Source organism: Somniosus microcephalus, chromosome 6 (assembly GCF_052327205.1).
Source record: "Somniosus microcephalus isolate GS21.2 chromosome 6, FLI_Smic_1.0, whole genome shotgun sequence".
NCBI classification, from domain to species: Eukaryota; Metazoa; Chordata; class Chondrichthyes; order Squaliformes; family Somniosidae; genus Somniosus; species Somniosus microcephalus.
Window position 1 is genome coordinate 124,790,243 of NC_140992.1, and position 19,525 is coordinate 124,809,767.

Here is a 19,525-nt window from a genome sequence, read left to right on the forward strand (position 1 = left end):
GCTCCAGGCCCAGTTACATTTCTAGCTCCAGGCCCAGTTACACTTCTAGCTCCAGCCCCAGTTACACTTCCATCTCCAGGCCCAGTTACACTTCCAGCTCCAGGCCCAGTTATACTTCTAGCTCCAGGCCCAGTTACAATTCTATCTCCAGGCCCAGTTACACTTCTAGCTCCAGGCCCAGTGACACTTCTAGCTACAGGCCCAGTTATACATCTAGCTCTCGGCCCAGTTACACTTCTATCTCCAGGTCCAGTTATACTTCTAGCTCGAGGCCCAGGTAAACGTCTAGATCCAGGCCCAGTTTCACTTCTAGCTCTAGGCCCAGTTACACTTCTAGCTCCAGGCCCAGTTACACATCTAGCTCAAGGCCCAGTTATACTTCTAGCTCAGGGCCCAGTTACACTTCTAGCTCTAGGCCCAGGTATACTAGCTCCAAGCACAGTTATACTTCTAGCTGCAGGCCCAGTTACACTTCTAGCTCCAGGCGCAGTTACACTTCTAGCTCCAGTCCCAGTTATACATCTAGCTCTATGCCCAGTTACACTTCTAGCTTCAGGCTCAGTTACACATCTAGCTCCAGGCCCAGTTATACATCTAGCTCCAGGCCCAATTATACTTCTAGCTCCAGGCCCAGTTATACTTCTAGTTCCAAGCCCAGTTACACCTCTAGCTCCAGGCCCAGTTACACCTCTAGCTCCAGGCCCAGTACCACTTCTAGCTCCAGGCCCATTTAAACTTCTAGCTCCAGGCCCAGTTACACTTCTAGCTCCAGGCCCAGTTGCACTTCTAGCTCTAGGCCAAGTTACACTTCTAGCTCCAGATCCATTTATACTTCTAGCTCTAGGCCCAGTTATACCTCTAGCTCCAGGCCCAGTTTCACTTCTAGTTCTAGGCCCAGGTATACTTCTAGCTCCAAGCACAGTTAGACTACTAGCTCCAGGCCCAGTTACACTTCTAGCTCCAGGCCCAGTTGCACATCTAGCTCCACGCGCAGTTACACGTCTAGCTCTGGGCCCAGTTACACTTCTAGCTCCAGGCACAGTTACACTTCTAGCTCAAGGCCCAGTTATACTTCTAGCTCAGGGCCCAGTTACACTTCTAGCTCCGGGCCCAGTTACACTTTTAGCTCCGGGCCCAGTTATACTTCTAGCTCCGGGCCCAGTTACACTTCTAGCTCCAGCCCCAGTTACACTTCAAGCTCCAGGCGCAGTCATACTTCTAGCTCCAGGCCCAGTTACACTTCTAGATTCAGGCCCAGTTATACTTCTAGCTCCAGGCCCAGTTACAATTCTAGCTCCAGGCCCAGTTACACTTCTAGCTCCAGGCCCAGTTATACTTCTAGCTCCAGGCTCAGTTACACTTCTAGCTCCAGCCCCAGTTATACTTCAAGCTCCAGCCCCAGTTACACTTCTTGCTCCAGGCCCAGTTATACATCTAGCTCTAGGCACAGTTACACTTCTAGATCCAGGCCCAGTTATACATCTAGCTCTAGGCCCATTTACACTTCTAGCTCCAGGTCCAGTTATACTTCTAGCTCTAGGCCCAGGTAAACGTCTAGATCCAGGCCCAGTTTCACTTCTAGCTCTAGGCCCAGTTACACTTCTAGCTCCAGGCCCAGTTACACTTCTAGCTCTTGGCCCGGGTATACTAGCTCCAAGCACAGTTATACTTGTAGCTCCAGGCCCAGTTACACTTCTAGCTCCAGGCCCAGTTACACATCTAGCTCCAGGCCCAGTTATACATCTAGCTCCAGGCCCAATTATACTTCTAGCTCCAGGCCCAGTTATACTTCTAGTTCCAGGCCCAGTTACACCTCTAGCTCCAGGCCCAGTTACACCTCTAGCTCCAGGCCCAGTAACAATTCTAGCTCCAGGCCCAGTTAAACTTCTAGCTCCAGGCCCAGTTACATTTCTAGCTTCAGGCCCAGTTACACTTCTAGCTCCGGGCCCAGTTACACTTCTAGCTCCAGGCTCAGTAGCACTTCTAGCTCCAGGCCCAGTTAAACTTCTAGCTCCAGGCCCAGTTACACATCTAGCTCCAGGCCCAGTTATACATCTAGCTCCAGGCCCAATTATACTTCTAGCTCCAGGCCCAGTTATACTTCTAGTTCCAGGCCCAGTTACACTTCTAGCTCCAGGCCCAGTTACACATCTAGCTCCAGGCCCAGTTATACATCTAGCTCCAGGCCCAATTATACTTCTAGCTCCAGGCCCAGTTATACTTCTAGTTCCAGGCCCAGTTACACCTCTAGCTCCAGGCCCAGTTACACCTCTAGCTCCAGGCCCAGTAACACTTCTAGCTCCAGGCCCAGTTAAACTTCTAGCTCCAGGCCCAGTTACATTTCTAGCTTCAGGCCCAGTTACACTTCTAGCTCCGGGCCCAGTTACACTTCTAGCTCCAGGCTCAGTTACACTTCTAGCTCCAGGCCCAGTTACATTTCTAGCTCCAGGCCCAGTTACACTTCTAGCTCCAGTCCCAGTTATACATCTAGCTCTATGCCCAGTTACACTTCTAGATCCAGGCCCAGTTATACTTCTAGCTCTAGGCCCAGTTACACTTCTAGCTTCAGGTCCAGTTACACATTTAGCTCCAGGCCCAGTTATTCATCTAGCTCCAGGCCGAATTATACATCTAGCCCCAGGCCCAGTTATACATCTAGTTCCAGGCCCAGTTACACCTCTAGCTCCAGGCCCAGTTACACCTCTAGCTTCAGGCCCAGTAACACTTCTAGCTCCAGGCCCAGTTAAACTTCTAGCTCCAGGCCCAGTTACACTTCTAGCTCCAGGCCCAGTTACACTTCTAGCTCTAGGCCACGTTACACTTCTAACTCCAGGCCCAGTTATACTTCTAGCTCCAGGCACTGTTACACTTCTAGCTCCAGGCCCAGTTACATTTCTAGCTTCAGGCCCAGTTACACTTCTAGCTCCAGGCCCAGTTACACTTCCAGCTCCAGGCCCAGTTACACTTCTAGCTCCAGGCCCAGTTACATTTCTAGCTCCAGGCCCAGTTACACTTCTAGCTCCAGGCCCAGTTACATTTCTAGCTCCAGGCCCAGTTACACTTCTAGCTCCAGCCCCAGTTACACTTCCATCTCCAGGCCCAGTTACACTTCCAGCTCCAGGCCCAGTTATACTTCTAGCTCCAGGCCCAGTTACAATTCTATCTCCAGGCCCAGTTACACTTCTAGCTCCAGGCCCAGTGACACTTCTAGCTACAGGCCCAGTTATACATCTAGCTCTCGGCCCAGTTACACTTCTATCTCCAGGTCCAGTTATACTTCTAGCTCGAGGCCCAGGTAAACGTCTAGATCCAGGCCCAGTTTCACTTCTAGCTCTAGGCCCAGTTACACTTCTAGCTCCAGGCCCAGTTACACATCTAGCTCAAGGCCCAGTTATACTTCTAGCTCAGGGCCCAGTTACACTTCTAGCTCTAGGCCCAGGTATACTAGCTCCAAGCACAGTTATACTTCTAGCTGCAGGCCCAGTTACACTTCTAGCTCCAGGCGCAGTTACACTTCTAGCTCCAGTCCCAGTTATACATCTAGCTCTATGCCCAGTTACACTTCTAGCTTCAGGCTCAGTTACACATCTAGCTCCAGGCCCAGTTATACATCTAGCTCCAGGCCCAATTATACTTCTAGCTCCAGGCCCAGTTATACTTCTAGTTCCAAGCCCAGTTACACCTCTAGCTCCAGGCCCAGTTACACCTCTAGCTCCAGGCCCAGTACCACTTCTAGCTCCAGGCCCATTTAAACTTCTAGCTCCAGGCCCAGTTACACTTCTAGCTCCAGGCCCAGTTGCACTTCTAGCTCTAGGCCAAGTTACACTTCTAGCTCCAGGCCCAGTTACATTTCTAGCTTCAGGCCCAGTTACACTTCTAGCTCCAGGCCCAGTTACACTTGTAGCTCCAGGCCCAGTAACACTTCCAGCTCCAGGCCCAGTTACATTTCTAGCTCCAGGCCCAGTTACACTTCTAGCTCCAGTCCCAGTTATACATCTAGCTCTATGCCCAGTTACACTTCTAGATCCAGGCCCAGTTATACTTGTAGCTTCAGGCCCAGTTACATATTTAGCTCCAGGCCCAGTTATACATCTAGCTCGAGGCCCAATTATACTTCTAGCTCCAGGCCCAGTTATACTTCTAGTTCCAGGCCCAGTTATACTTCTAGCTCCAGGCCCAGTTATACTTCGAGCTCTAGGCCAAGTTACACTTCTAACTCCAGGCCCAGTTATACTTCTAGCTCCAGGCCCTGTTACACTTCTAGCTCCAGGCCCAGTTACATTTCTAGCTTCAGGCCCAGTTACACTTCTAGCTCCAGGCCCAGTTACACTTCCAGCTACAGGCCCAGTTACACTTCTAGCTCCAGGCCCAGTTACATTTCTAGCTCCAGGCCCAGTTACACTTCTAGCTCCAGGCCCAGTTACACTTCCATCTCCAGGCCCAGTTACACTTCCATCTCCAGGCCCAGTTATACTTCTAGCTCCAGGCCCAGTTACACTTCTAGCTACAGGCCCATTTATCCTTCTAGCTCCAGGCCCAGTTACATTTCTAGCTCCAGGCCCAGTTATGCTTCTAGCTCTAGGCCCAGTTACACTTCCAGCTCCAGGCCCAGTTACACTTCCAGCTCCAGGCCCAGTTACATTTCTAGCTTCAGGCCCAGTTACACTTCTAGCTCCAGGCCCAGTTACACTTCCAGCTCCAGGCCCAGTTACACTTCTAGCTCCCGGCCCAGTTACACTTCTAGCTACAGGCCCAGTTACACTTCTAGCTCCAGGCGCGGATACACTTCTAGCTCCAGGCCCGGTTACACTTCTAGCTCCAGGCGCAGTTATACTTCTAGCTCCAGGCTCAGTTACACTTCTAGCTCCAGCCCCAGTTATACTTCAAGCTCCAGGCGCAGTTATACTTCTAGAACCAGGCCCAGTTACACTTCTAGCTCCAGGCCCATTTATACATCTAGCTCTAGGTGCAGTTACACTTCTAGATCCAGGCCCAGTTATACATCTAGCTCTAGGCCCAGTTACACTTCTAGCTTCAGGTCCAGTTATACTTCTAGCTCTAGGCCCAGTTAAACGTCTAGATCCAGGCCCAGTTTCACTTCTAGCTCTAGGCCCAGTTACACTTCTAGCTCCAAGCACAGTTATACTTCTAGCTCCAGGCCCAGTTACACTTCTAGCTCCAGGCCCAGTTACACTTCTAGCTCCACGCCCAGTTACACTTGTAGCTCTGGGCCCAGTTACACTTCTAGCTCCAGGCCCGGTTACACTTCTAGCTCCGGGCCCAGTTATACTTCTAGCTCCAAGCACAGTTACACTTGTAGCTCCAGCCCCAGTTATACTTCAAGCTCCAGGCACAGTTATACTTCTAGCTCCAGGCCCAGTTACACTTCTAGCTCCAGGCCCAGTTATACAACTAGCTCTAGGCCCAGTTACACTTCTAGATCCAGGCCCAGTTATACTTCTAGCTCTAGGCCCAGTTACACTTCTAGCTTCAGGCCCAGTTACACATCTAGCTCCAGGCCCAGTTATACATCTAGCTCCAGGCCCAATTACACTCCTAGCTTCAGGCACAGTTACACATCTAGCTCCAGGCCCAGTTATACATCTAGCTCCAGGCCCAAATACACTTCTAGCTCCAGGCCCAGTTATACTTCTAGTTCCAGGCCTAGTTACACCTCTAGCTCCAGGCCCATTTACACCTCTAGCTCCAGGCCCAGTAACACTTCTAGTTCCAGACCCAGTTAAACTTCTGGCTCCAGGCCCAGTTACACTCCTAGCTCCAGGCCCAGTTACACTTCGAGCTCTAGGCCAAGTTACACTTCTAACTCCAGGCCCAGTTATAATTCTAGCTCCAGGCTGTAGTGTATGTACCATTAAGAGAGAACTACTTTTACAGCTGCTGTATACTGTAGTACCGGCAGTGACCACAGCTGTATATAAGCCTTGAGCATGCCACTGTACCCCAGTCTTGAGACTACCCTACTCCAGTAAATACCTGTTGATTGTTAAGTTACAGCATCCGTGTGGTTATTGAAAAACATCATACTCTCAGAATCACGGATCTAACAGTGGCGACGAGTGTCGATTCGAATCTACCTGCAACTCTGCATTTCCCTTCGAGGATGTGCTCCAGGAGGGTGGTGGAAGAAAGTCAAGGCCAGAAACACGGGCGTCGAACACGAGCAACTGCCCAGTCGTCCGGCAGAGAGTGAACATCGCAGGGGAGGTTGTGGAGAGCCAGGCTTGGTTCCCCAGCCACGATGATCAGCAACAGACTGATGACAGGTACCAGGTACAGCGCAGACCCTTCCTGGACAGCGGCGGCTGGAGCCGACCGACGGCAGAGAAAAAGCCGAGCAGCGTCGACGAGGTAAGATAGAGGGTGAAGCGCACAGGGCGCAGCCGGGGCTTGAAAACCGAGCGGCGTCGAGGAAAATCAAATCGGAGACAGAGAGGGTAAAGCAGCAGCCGGGTTCAGGACCAAGCGGCGGAAACGGGAAAGGCGCACAGAAAAAAAAACACGCAGAGCGCAACCAGGGCTCAAGGGCTGAACAGTGTCCGCAGGGAGAGCGCGGGAGACGCCATTGAGCCGCGGAGAAGAAGGAAGAGCGCGGGAGACGCCATTTTTAGAAGCCGCAGCGGAGAAGAAGGGCGAGCGCGGGAAGAAAGGAAAGCGCGGGAGATGCCATTTTGTGCCAGCGGAGAAGAAGGGAGAGCGCGGGAGATGCCATTTTTGACAGTTAAATCACACCCAGGGACGCCGAAGAGTGGCAGTATCTCTACGCTCGACAATGAAGTCGAAGATTGGGCGACATATGTGGAACGTATTGAGGTGTACTGCAGGGTGAATGAAGTGCCAGATGCTAGGAAAGCACTGGTTTTGCTAAATTCCATGGGTGCAAAAACTTATGGGTTACTGCGAAACCTAATAACCCCAGAAAAGCCCGTAAATAAGAATTTCGAAAGCGTAGTAGAAATCCTACAGGACCACTTAAACCCCACACCGCTGCTGATAGCAGAAAGATTTAAGTTCCATAAAAGGAACCAACATAAAGACGAAAGCAATGCTGAGTACTTAACGGAACTGCGCAAGCTATCGAAACACTGCCAGTTTGGAGTGGGGCTAGCAGATACGTTAAGGGACAAGTTTGTGTGTGGGCTTCAAAGTGAAGGAACCCAGAAACGGCTTCTATCAGAAAAGGATCTTACGCTGGACAAGGCTTTCAGCATGGCAGTATCACACGAAGCAGCCGCAAGGGGCGCTGCAGAGATACAACGGAGACCGCAAGAATATGGCACCAATGAAATGTCCTATGGAACAGGGAAGTGTTATCGCTGCGGCAGAACAACACACGACCAGAAGGATTGTTGGTTCAAGGGCCAAGTGTGCAGACAGTGTGGAAAAGCAGGACACATAGCAAGAGTCTACAGGTCTGGGAAGAAAACCAACAGCAAGAAATCTCCACAGGAGAAGTACAAAAAGGTACATAAGGTGGTGGACAGTAGTTCAGATGAACAGAAAAGTGATACAGACTCTGGAAGCAAGGAGCTGGGTTGTCTGAAACTACATAAGGTAATCAAAATGGAGGATCACCAGACTATCTGGGTTACACTCAAGATAGACGGAGTCCAAGTGAAAATGGAATTGGACACAGGATCAGCCCTAACAGTCATAAACCAAAGGGACTACAAGCGGCTATTTTCACATATACCCTTGAAAGCTACAGAGATTGTCTTGAAGATGTACACGTGGCAAAAAGTCTACCCGAAAGGAAAAATAAGGGTGAAAGTGATATACAAAGGCCAGGAAATACCTAAAATGGACTTATATGTATTGCCAGATGGGGGACCACCACTACTAGGACGTGAATGGATCCGGAACATACAATTAGATTGGCATTCCATACAGGCACTGAAGGTTGAGGCCAAAAAGGATGACGACGTCACACCTGGACGACTGTCAAAAATGCTAACTGACGCAAAAGAAGTGTTCCAGGAGGGACTCGGAACACTAAAAGGCATAACAGCAACGATTAAAATAGAGGAAAATGCAAGCCCAAAGTTTCTTAAGGCCAGACCAGTGCCTTATGCGATCAGACCAGCTGTCGAAGCAGAGCTGGAAGGGTTGGAACGTTCAGGAGTACTGTCCAAAGTAGACTGGAGCAAGTGGGCTACACCCATCGTTCCTGTAATGAAGAGGTCGTTGAGTAATACGCCTGGGGAACCAAAGAAGGTCCGCATCAGTGGGGATTTTAAGGTGACAGTGAACCCAGTCCTTCACACGGTACAATATCCGCTTCCACGAATTGAGGATATTTTCGCCTCGCTATCTGGAGGTAAACGCTTCACCAAAATTGATCTAGCCCAGGCGTACTTGCAAATGGAGGTAGAAGAAGCCTCGAAACAATACCTTACGATTAACACTCATAAGGGTCTCCATCAATACAACCGGCTGGTGTTCGGGGTAGCATCGGCTCCGGCTATTTGGCAAAGGGCGATGGATCAAGTCCTGCAAGGGATTCCAGGGACCCAGTGTTATTTGGACGACATCCTGGTCACGGGCGAAAATGACAGTGATCACCTCGCCAACCTGGAGAAGGTGCTCACCAGATTAAAGGAATATGGGCTACGAGCTAATCGCCACAAGTGCGAGTTTTTCCAGAAGCAGATCTCGTATTGTGGCCACGTCATCGATGAAGAGGGGTTACATAAGTCCCCTGAAAAGATTGAGGCAGTAGTCAAGGCTCCAGCACCGGAAAATGTGTCACAACTGAGGTCGTTCCTCAGGCTGGTAAACTACTACCATAAGTTCTTACCAAAATTGTCCACGGTATTACACCCACTGAACACCCTACTGCAAACAGGGGTACCATGGAAGTGGAATGACGAACGTAGACGAGCTTTCCAGAAGTGTAAAGAATTGATCACATCAAAAGAGGTGTTGGCCCATTTCAACCCAGCACTACCAATTCGTTTGGCATGTGATGCATCACCCTACGGTATTGGAGCGGTGCTGTCGCAAAAATTCCCAGACGGGTTGGAGAGGCCAGTAGCCTTTGCGTCTCGGTCACTAACCTCAGCCGAGCGCAACTACGCCCAGATTGACAGGGAGGCCCTCAGCCTAGTATGGGGAGTAAAAAAATTCAACCACTATCTGCATGGGCAGAAGTTCACCTTCTTAATCCTAAGAAGAGCGTTCCAGTGATGACTGCACAACGGTTACAAAGATGGTCCCTGTTTCTAGGGGCGAATCAATATGAAATAGAATATAAAGGCACGAAACAGCATGGAAACGCTGATGGGCTATCGCGCCTGCCACTGCCTACTGTGGAGGAAGCAGCAGCAGTGGACCCTATCGAGATATTTTATTCGTCAATAATTGAACGATTGCCAGTAACTAACGCGGATATAGAGAAGGAGACCCGCAATGATCCGACGCTGTCTCGGGTATATGATTTGACGGTGAGGGGATGGCCAACACTTGGCGACTCACTGTTGCCAGCATTCTCATCCAGAAGAGAACAGCTGTCAGTATGCCAGGGGACAGTGATGTGTGGATCCAGAGTGGTGATTCCACCTAAGTTAAGGGAGAGAGTGCTAAATGAGCTTCATGAAGGTCATCTGGGGGGAGTGAAAATGAAAAGCCTTGCTAGGGCTTATGTGTGGTTGCCGGGAATCGATCAACAAATCGAAGACCTAACCAAGAAGGTCCAAAATGCACCACCACATGCCCCTCTACACCCATGGGAGTGGCCCTCCTCTCCATGGCAACGGGTGCATATTGATTTTGCTCGTCCATTCATGGACTCAATGTTCTTAATAGCAGTGGATGCTCATTCGAAATGGCCTGAGGTGATAAAAATGTCCTCAACCACTACAGAGAAGATGATTGCAGTCCTACGGACCATATTTGCCAGGAATGGCTTGCCAGAGCAGATTTGCTCTGATAATGGACCACAGTTTGCGTCCGAAGAGTTTCGAAAATTTATGAGAAGGAATGGGGTAAGGCATTACACATCCGCCCCGTATCATCCAGCCACCAATGGATTGGCTGAGGGGTTCGTACAATCCTTTAAGAAGGCGATAAAGGCCATGTGCGACGATGAAATTCCACTACAGCATAAGGTGGACAATTTCTTATTAGCCTACCGAAACGCGACACATGCAGTTACCAACCAGACCCCGGCCATGATGTTCTTTAACCGAAGGTTGAGATCTCGTCTGGACTTGCTCAGACCAAATGTGCGAAGAAATGTTGAAGATAAACAATTCCAGCACATCAATGAGAAGCCGACAAGGAGCTTCAACGTAGGACAACCAGTCTTGGCCCGTGACTACCGAACAGAGAAATGGCAACCCTCAACGATATGCACAAGGCAGGGGCCATTAATGTACACAGTGGATGTCGGGGAGAACATTGTGAGATGCCACGTCGATCAGATCTTAGCGTCACAGGAACGAGTCAACCCCATGTCTCGCGTTCCTGGGGATGAACCCGACATACCGGTAGCATCTACCTCAGAAACAGTAGCAGTGGAAATGGATGAAATAACCGACGAAAAGGGGCCAGAATCGCCTCCGCACCAAGAACAAGAACCTCAGGAAAGGCGCTATACCGAAAGGATCAGGAAGCCGCCCCAAAGACTGAATCTATAAATGGACTATTGTTGTTTAATGTACATGTTAAAGTGTTAATTGTTATTTGAATATTATGGGTACTACTAATCTAAAAGGGGAGGAATTGTAGTGTATGTACCTTTAAGAGAGAACGACTTTTACAGCTCCTGTATACTGTAGTACCGGCAGTGACCACAGCTGTATATAAGCCTTCAGCATGCCTCTGTACCCCAGTCTTGAGACTACCCTACTCCAGTAAATACCTGTTGATTGTTAAGTTACAGCATCCGTGTGGTTATTGAAAAACTTCATACTCTCAGAATCACGGATCTAACACAGGCCCTGTTACACTTCTAGCTCCAGGCCCAGTTACACTTCTATCTCCAGGCGCAGTTACACTTCTAGCTCCAGGTCCAGTTACACTTCTAGCTCAAGGCCCAGTTATACTTCTAGCTCAGGGCCCAGTTACACTTCTAGCTGTAGGCCCAGGTATACTAGCTCCAAGCACAGTTATACTCCTAGCTCCAGGCCCAGTTACACTTCTAGCTCCAGGCCCAGTTACACTTCTAGCTCCAGGCCCAGTTACACCTCTAGCTCCAGGCCCAGTAACACTTCTAGCTCCAGGCCCAGTTATACTTCTAGCTCCAGGCCCAGTTACACTTCTAGCTCCAGGCCCAGTTACACTTCTAGCTCCAGTCCCAGTTATACATCTAGCTCCAGGCCCAGTTATACCTCTAGCTCCAGGCCCAGTTTCACTTCTAGTTCTAGGCCCAGGTATACTTCTAGCTCCAAGCACAGTTATACTTCTAGCTCCAGGCCCAGTTACACTTCTAGCTCCAGGCCCAGTTACACTTCTAGCCCCACGCCCAGTTACACTTCTAGCTCTGGGCCCAGTTACACTTCTAGCTCCAGGCCCAGTTACACTTCTAGCTCAAGGCCCAGTTATACTTCTAGCTCAGGGCCCAGTTACACTTCTAGCTCTAGGCCCAGGTATACTAGCTCCAAGCACAGTTATACTCCTAGCTCCAGGCCCAGTTACACTTCTAGCTCCAGGCCCAGTTATACATCTAGCTCCAGGCCCAGTTACACCTCTAGCTCCAGGCCCAGTAACACTTCTAGCTCCAGGCCCAGTTAAACTTCTAGCTCCAGGCCCAGTTACACTTCTAGCTTCAGGCCCAGTTACACTTCCAGCTCTAGGCCAAGTTACACTTCTAGCTCCAGGCCCTGTTACACTGCTAGCTCCAGGCCCAGTTACATTTCTAGCTCCAGGCCCAGTTACACTTCTAGCTCCAGGCCCAATTACACTTCTATCTCCAGGCCCAGTTACACTTCTAGCTCCAGGCCCAGTTACACTTCCAGCTCCAGGCCCAGTTACATTTCTAGCTCCAGGCCCAGTCACACTTCTAGCTCCAGGCCCAGTTACACTTCCATCTCCAGGCCCAGTTACACTTCTAGCTCCAGGCCCAGTTATACTTCTAGCTCCAGGCCCAGTTACAATTCTATCTCCAGGCCCAGTTACACTTCTAGCTGCAGGCCCAGTTACACTTCTAGCTACAGGCCCAGTTATCCTTCTAGCTCCAGGCCCAGTTACATTTCTAGCTCCAGTCCCAGTTATGCTTCTAGCTCTAGGCCCAGTTACACTTCCAGCTCCAGGCCCAGTTACACTTCCAGCTCCAGGCCCAGTTACACATCTAGCTCCAGGCCCAGTTACACTTCTAGCTACAGGCCCAATTATACTTCTAGCTCCGGGCGCCGTTACACTTCTAGCTCCAGGCCCGGTTACACTTCTAGCTCCAGGCTCAGTTACACTTGTAGCTCCAGCCCCAGTTATACTTCAAGCTCCAGGCGCAGTTATACTTCTAGAACCAGGCCCAGTTACTCTTCTAGCTCCAAGCCCATTTATACATCTAGCTCTAGGCGCAATTACACTTCTAGATCCAGGCCCAGTTATACATCTAGCTCTAGGCCCAGTTACACTTCTAGCTCAAGGCCCAGTTATACTTCTAGCTCAGGGCCCAGTTACACTTCTAGCTCTGGGCCCAATTACACTTCTAGCTCTGGGCCCAGTTATACTTCTAGCTCCAGGCCCAGTTACACTTCGAGCTTCAGGCCCAGTTACACATCTAGCTCCAGGCCCAGTTATACATCTAGCTCCAGGCCCAATTACACTTCTAGCTCCAGGCCCAGTTATACTTCTAGTTCTAGGCCTAGTTACACCTCTAGCTCCAGACCCAGTTACACCTCTAGCTCCAGGCCCAGTAATACTTCTAGCTCCAGGCCCAGTTACACTTCTAGCTCTAGGCCAAGTTACACTTCTAACTCCAGGCCCACTTATACTTCTAGCTCCAGGCCCTGTTACACTTCTAGCTCCAGGCCCAGTTACACTTCTATCTCCAGGCCCAGTTACACTTCTAGCTCCAGGCCCAGTTACACTTCTAGCTCCAGGCCCCATTCCATTTCTAGCTCCAGGCCCAGTTACACTTCTAGCTCCAGGCCTAGTTACACTTCTATCTCCAGGCCCAGTTACACTTCTAGCTCCAGGCCCAGTTATACTTCCAGCTCCAGGCCCAGTTACAATTCTAGCTCCAGGCCCAGTTACACTTTGAGCTCCAGGCCCAGTTACACTTCTAGCTGCAAGCCCTGTTACACTTCTAGCTCTAGGCCCAGTTACATTTCTAGCTCCAGGCCCAGTTATCCTTCTAGCTCCAGGCCCAGTTACATTTCTAGCTCCAGGCCCACTTACATTTCTAGCTCCAGGCCCAGTTACACTTCTAGCTCTAGGTCCAGTTATACTCCCAGCTCTAGTCCCAGTTACACTTCTAGCTCCAGGCCCAGTTATACTCCCAGCTCTAGGCCCAATTATACTCCCAGCTCTAGGCCCAATTATATTCCCAGAGTGCAAGCTCCAGGAAATGATAGGGTGGGGTCTGGGTTGGCACATGAGAAGCCACATAGAGAAAGGGTCCTTAGGTTTGCAGGGATTTGGGGAGGGATGGAAGGAGGGGGTTCTCAGGCCTGGGAGTATTTATGGGGATTGGGTTTGTGAGATCTGAGGTGTAGACTTTTGGAGCACTCAGTGGGGCTGGGCTCCAGGAGTATTCAAGGGTCTGGGGGCATTAAGTGGGGGTGGGGTTTGGGAGCACTTAAGAGAGTGGGGAGCGGGTCAATATGTAATTGGTTATTGGGGTGTTCCGTGAGCACTTTTGGGGAGAGGTCTTGAGTCTTTGAGCACTGAAGCGAAGGATTAAATGTCAGGTGAGCTGCAGTTAGTGAGCATGGGAATGGGACTGGAGTTTGGGGTTGGAAGCGCTTCGGAATGGGTCAATCAATGTATTCTGAAAGAAATTATCTGGAAATAAGTCACAAATGTTGCTACATTTGGTCAGGGGAGGATCCATGCTGTGTCAACTAAGGAGAGAATGGCCATGCTAGCAAGGTAGAGATTAAACAACCTAGAGAACAGAGAGTGGCCGCAGTAGGAATGATTATGACTCGAGCAATAACCGTGTCTGTCAGGAGCTAAAGCACACAGCCAGCACTGTGGTAGGGAAAGTGGAGATGTGAAAGGAAGTGGTGGGGAGAGCAAGTCACAAAGGACATTGTGGTCACGAGCCTGAAAAAGTATCAGGACCCAGGCTCCAGGGTCGGAGCAGAAGGTATGCCCGAACCCTAAAACGAGCGGGCAAGTCAATACAGACACTGGACGTTAGAATGGGCAAGTTTTGCAAATGTTTTAATGGTTTAAATTTGATATATTACTCGTCAGTCTCCCCTGGCATTGTACATAGCAAGTTTGGTCTTCAGGTGAAGCTGGGTCAGAGGGCAGGGAATAATTTGACCAGAGTATGTCAAACCTAATTCAGTCCCCGTTTTAAAGTCAGACATTCTATTCTCATTTCTATGCAATGCTTTGTTAACAACAAGAAATAAAAGTGCAGTGGAATCATGTTCGATGCAATAGGTTGGGATCATCAACAACAACAACTTGTATTTATATAGAGTCTTTACTCTGTTTAGTGTCACATGATTTACGACTCTGGATGAAGTTCAGTATTCCAATGGCAAAGGTGGACAATCAGTCCATGCCAATGGGAGATATTAGTCCAGGATGGATTTTCTTTGTTTGTATCAGTATTTCTTAATTAATTACATCAAAATTTGCTTGATGGCCAGAACTGGCAGTTTGAAATGTCAACAAAAGCAGCTCAACAGACCCCGGGTTAGATGAATTCAATTAATCTAATCATTGAACCATTAAAGTGAGGTGTTTGCAGGAAGATGACATTGGTGTACACATTAGATCCCAAATCACAAGAGCCGACTTCAAAGACATGGCTTTCAAAGAATTCCCTTGGCCGTAAATCTCAGCTTTAATTCTGTCAGGAGATCTGATCTCTGTGGATTGGAAATTCACATCATCCTCATACAATATCAAACCATGAAGGTCTATGGAGCACCATCAAGTGGTGTAAGAAATATCTTCTAACCCCGTGTGATCTGATTCTCTTTGCTATTTTAAGTATTGTACTTTCAGTAATCTGCTGTGTCTTACCGGTTCTCTGTATTATTCAGCCTATAAATAAATCTGACTATTAATGTTAGCCTGTGCACACCGGCCTGACAGCATAGTATTTTCTGCTTATTTAAAAGACTAAGGAGTCATAGAGTCATAACGGCACAGAAGGAGGCCATTCGGCCCATCGAGTCCAGTCAGTTCCATTCACCCACTCTATCCCCGTAGTCCTGCAAGTTTATTTCCCTCAAATGCCTATCCAGCCTCCCCTTGAAAATATTGAGTGTGCCCGCTTCCACCACTTCCATCATGGTGGTTATCCTGCCATGAACTCCAGTGGTTGATGTCTTCCTGATCAGGGCCTATATAAGAACGCAGGTTTCGGTTCATGGGAAACTCACATTGTTTACGGTAAAGTGTTGGGAGAAAGCTTGAACGGTATAAATAGCCTCTGTGCCAGCATTGCTAGATTGAAGCAGAAGGAGGGATCATTGGGATAGTGGGGAAAAGGAGAGGAAGTAGATACCAATAAAAGATAGAAGGTGAGATGAGAATGCAGAGGCAAAGAGAAAAATGGGAGGAGAATGAGAAACAGAGGAACGGGCACAACAAATGAGGAAGAGGGGAGGAAGCTGGAAAGATGGAGTGATATGAACGAGTAACAGAAGAGGGGGGAGAGACAAGGGAAGAGGGAAGATAAGAGAAGGAAATGTAGTAAAAAGAGATTAAATAGGAAAATATCGAGGGAGCTCAGCACCACTCCTGATTCTTACTGTACTAAGGCTGAGTGATGGGATGGAACGTAAAGTCTCTCGCATCAGTGAGCATAGATGCATCCAATAAAAACAAACAGCAGACAAAGACGATAAAGATTGAGCAGAGCTGGGTACTCACTCGTATCCTGGAAATCCACGTCATTGCCAATGTAGGCGTTCCGCAGCCGATTGGTCATCATTCGCAACTGCATGATCTGCTGGCGAATGGTCATGTCCGGTTTGGTGATGTCAACCTCGACCTCTGGATTATTAATCTGATTGGCTAGTCCATCTGCCATAACCTCTGGGAGGTACCTGTCATGTGTGATCAGAGTTAACAAGCATTAGTCCAGAGTGCCCACAAACCAGCTGTTTTCTTTTCGGATGGTGGGTGGGCAAGTCCCGTCTGCTTAATGTAGAACTGCTCTAAATGTAATGATTTGAAATAATTCAAGGTTAGATAGTGTTGTCTATAGTCTACAGCAACAATCCTAGAGTATTTTAAACAGCAGTAAAGGGATCATTATGATAAAATCGACATCCAGTAATCAAATACCCCACTTGGTAAACGCATGACCCAGTGTGGTGTGGTACTGAGCCACACAGGACCAAATGGTCTTGAGTTCAGTGCCTTGATAGCTGATCTCATCAAGGGAAGTGGTATGGATACTACAATTGCCAGCAACTCCCCATCAGAAGAGAAAGAAATCAGTCAAGATCACTATCTACCAACCCTGCTGGAAAGTGCACATGAGTAGACATTGGGTGATGGCATGACTGCCCTCACCTGCGATGCCCCACATGGTCAAACAGCCAGCTGATACTCAGGGTATCTCTAGGTGCACACATGAAGAGCAGCCTCTGTCCGCTAGGCATCTAGTGCAGGAACCCTGGCTGATTATATTTTTCCCACTCTCTTTCTAGTCTAGGGACACTGAGGCTCCCTGTGCCCTCACCACTGAGGCTGGCTAACGCAGTACAGACCAGGGATTGAAACTGCCACCCTCCTGCACTGTACACCTCAGTACCCAATAGGCAGTGCATTTATACGCTGGGCCGACAGGGAACACGAAGGCAAGCAATGAAACTGAGGACCCCGAGCTAGGGCTTGCACACACACACACATGTGCGCACGTGCACACACATGTTCACATGCACATGCGTACACGCACACTTACACACGTGCACACTCACTCACATGCACACACAGGCTCACACGCACGTTTCAAAGTGCAAATGCGCGCACACACAAGCGCCTGCCCGCGGGCGCGCACACGCTCACACACAAGCACCTGCCCACACGCACACACAAGCACCTGCCTGCGCGCACACACATGCCCACACACAAGCACCTGCCCACGCTCACACACAAGCACTTGCCCGCACGCGCGCACAGGCTCACACACAAGCAACTGCCCACGCGCACACACGCTCACACACAAGCACCTGCCCGCATGCACACACGCTCACACACAAGCACCTGCCCGCGCACACACACGCTCACACACAAGCACCTGCCCGCGAGCACACATGCTCACACACAAGCACCTGCCCGCGCGCACACACGCTCACACACAAGCACCTGCCCGCATGCGCACACACGCTCACACACAAGCACCTGCCCGCGCGCACACACGCTCACACACAAGCACCTGCCCGTGTGCGCACACACGCTCACACACAAGCACCTGCCCGCGCACACACACGCTCACACACAAGCACCTGCCCGCGAGCACACATGCTCACACACAAGCACCTGCCCGCGCACACACACACTCACACACAAGCACCTGCCCGCGAGCGCACATGCTCACACACAAGCACCTGCCCGCGCGCACACACGCTCACACACAAGCACCTGCCCGCGTGCGCACACACGCTCACACACAAGCACCTGCCCGCGCGCACACACGCTCACACACAAGCACCTGCCCGCGTGCGCACACACGCTCACACACAAGCACCTGCCCGCGCGCACACACGCTCACACACAAGCACCATACCTTTCCCCGAAACGCCTGTGCCAACAGTTGCTGGGCTTGGTATTTACATTGTTACACTGGCTAGTCACAACCCGGTGTGCATTACATGTCTGTGAAAACAGCTGCTACGCAATAGCAATATACTGCATACTGCGGTTCAGGGAGGGGAAACCAAATCTGCTTCGTTTGGATAAATAGCACCACTGTTGAGATATAGATTGAGCAATCTAATACAGCACTTAATAGCTCCGAGCCCCCATCTCTGTACACAAGCTCTGCAATTCAGTCGATAAGATTTTTAATTAGAAAACCACTCAAACGATAAATTTCCATTATTTTCTTTTAAAAAAATAAAAATAAAACACATTCCCATTACTTAAAGCCGCACAATTCCCTTTGGGTAATTTTTCAGCACAATAATCAATAAGGAAAGAATTGCCTCAGATGGGCTGCTGTAGGAGAAAGTCCATTCGTTGCTCCCTAACAAGATCAGCATCGCACACTCTGGCAATCCTCAGGGGTGCAGTGTGTCCTGTGCTGCCAGGTTGGATTCTGCCATTAGACATCACCCTGTTCATCACTATGAAACCCATGGACTTCTTAAAAGGCCCTTTGTACAAAACACACATGCAGCATCTTTTTTGTTACCAGAGCTGCTCACTGACATCAAGACAGGAGACTGGTAACGCCCAGTGAGGTCACTGGTCGCCACACGAAGCTCTCTGACTCTCCGCGCACCGATTAGAAAAGTCAACCAGGCAGCGACTCAAATTGAGGCTCTACAGTTTGCAACGGGGCTACTTACTAACTTGTCATCAAGGGAGATGCTCTCAGGACTGCCGGGATGTGGGTCTGCACCGATGACCCCCTCTGCTCGCACAATGAGCCCCTGATTTCAATCACACCACGGTTGACAGTTTCTAAGTGAATCCATAGTTCTATTAATATAATCATATTTTGATGGGGCCCTTTCACTTGCTGTGTGGAAGCTGGGACTGCCTTGCCTTCAGTGATATCTCCTTGGCTACCTGTTGCCGGAGAACAGGAAAAGGAGAAGGAGCATAATTGAATCCCAGCCCAGTCATTACTTCACAACTGGGCAGGCCACAAATGAAGGCCTAGGGACATGTGGGATGGCAAATTGGACAAGGAAAAGCAGGCCCCAAACGACTAATGACCTGTATTATGAGTCCTACAATATATCTAACTCCACTTCTGTTACTTGCCTTGTAATTTTCCAAGTGCAAGAAAGCACAGAATGAGAAGCAAGCCACTTGTTCAAAAAAGATTGCTCTTTGTGTAGAGCATGTCCAAACTGCCCTATCATGAACTCTACCCATCTATCCCACCCATGTAGTGTGCTGAGGAAACTTTTTACATAAAGATGCCTTGTTCCAAATTAAAAACTCCCATTATCCCAAGCTAATTAAAAAAAAAACTCTAGAATGTTCACCCGTCTCCACTTTTCACCGCTGCCCTGATGTCCCCACACACAACGTACTCCACCCTCTCCCCAAGCCAACAGAAGAGATTCCTTGTGGGGGTCACTTGTTCAGACAATCCGCCGTAGAAATTTGGAGTTGGGCATCCAGGTTACCACTTGCTAAGTGCTCCATGACAACCCATACAGTCAATCTTGCCCTAGTGACCTCGATAAAA

General features: G+C 49.5%; 1 protein-coding gene across 1 annotated transcript in view; it reads right to left on the bottom strand.

The window, feature by feature from the left end:
* Positions 1-19,525, bottom strand: part of LOC147116060 (glypican-1-like) — a 316,715-nt gene that overhangs the window by 13,497 nt on the left and 283,693 nt on the right. Inside the window, exon 8 of the mRNA XM_085990768.1 lies at positions 16,024-16,199. Within this exon, the coding sequence (XP_085846894.1) occupies positions 16,024-16,199 (176 nt within the window). The remainder of the gene's footprint in view (positions 1-16,023; positions 16,200-19,525) is intronic.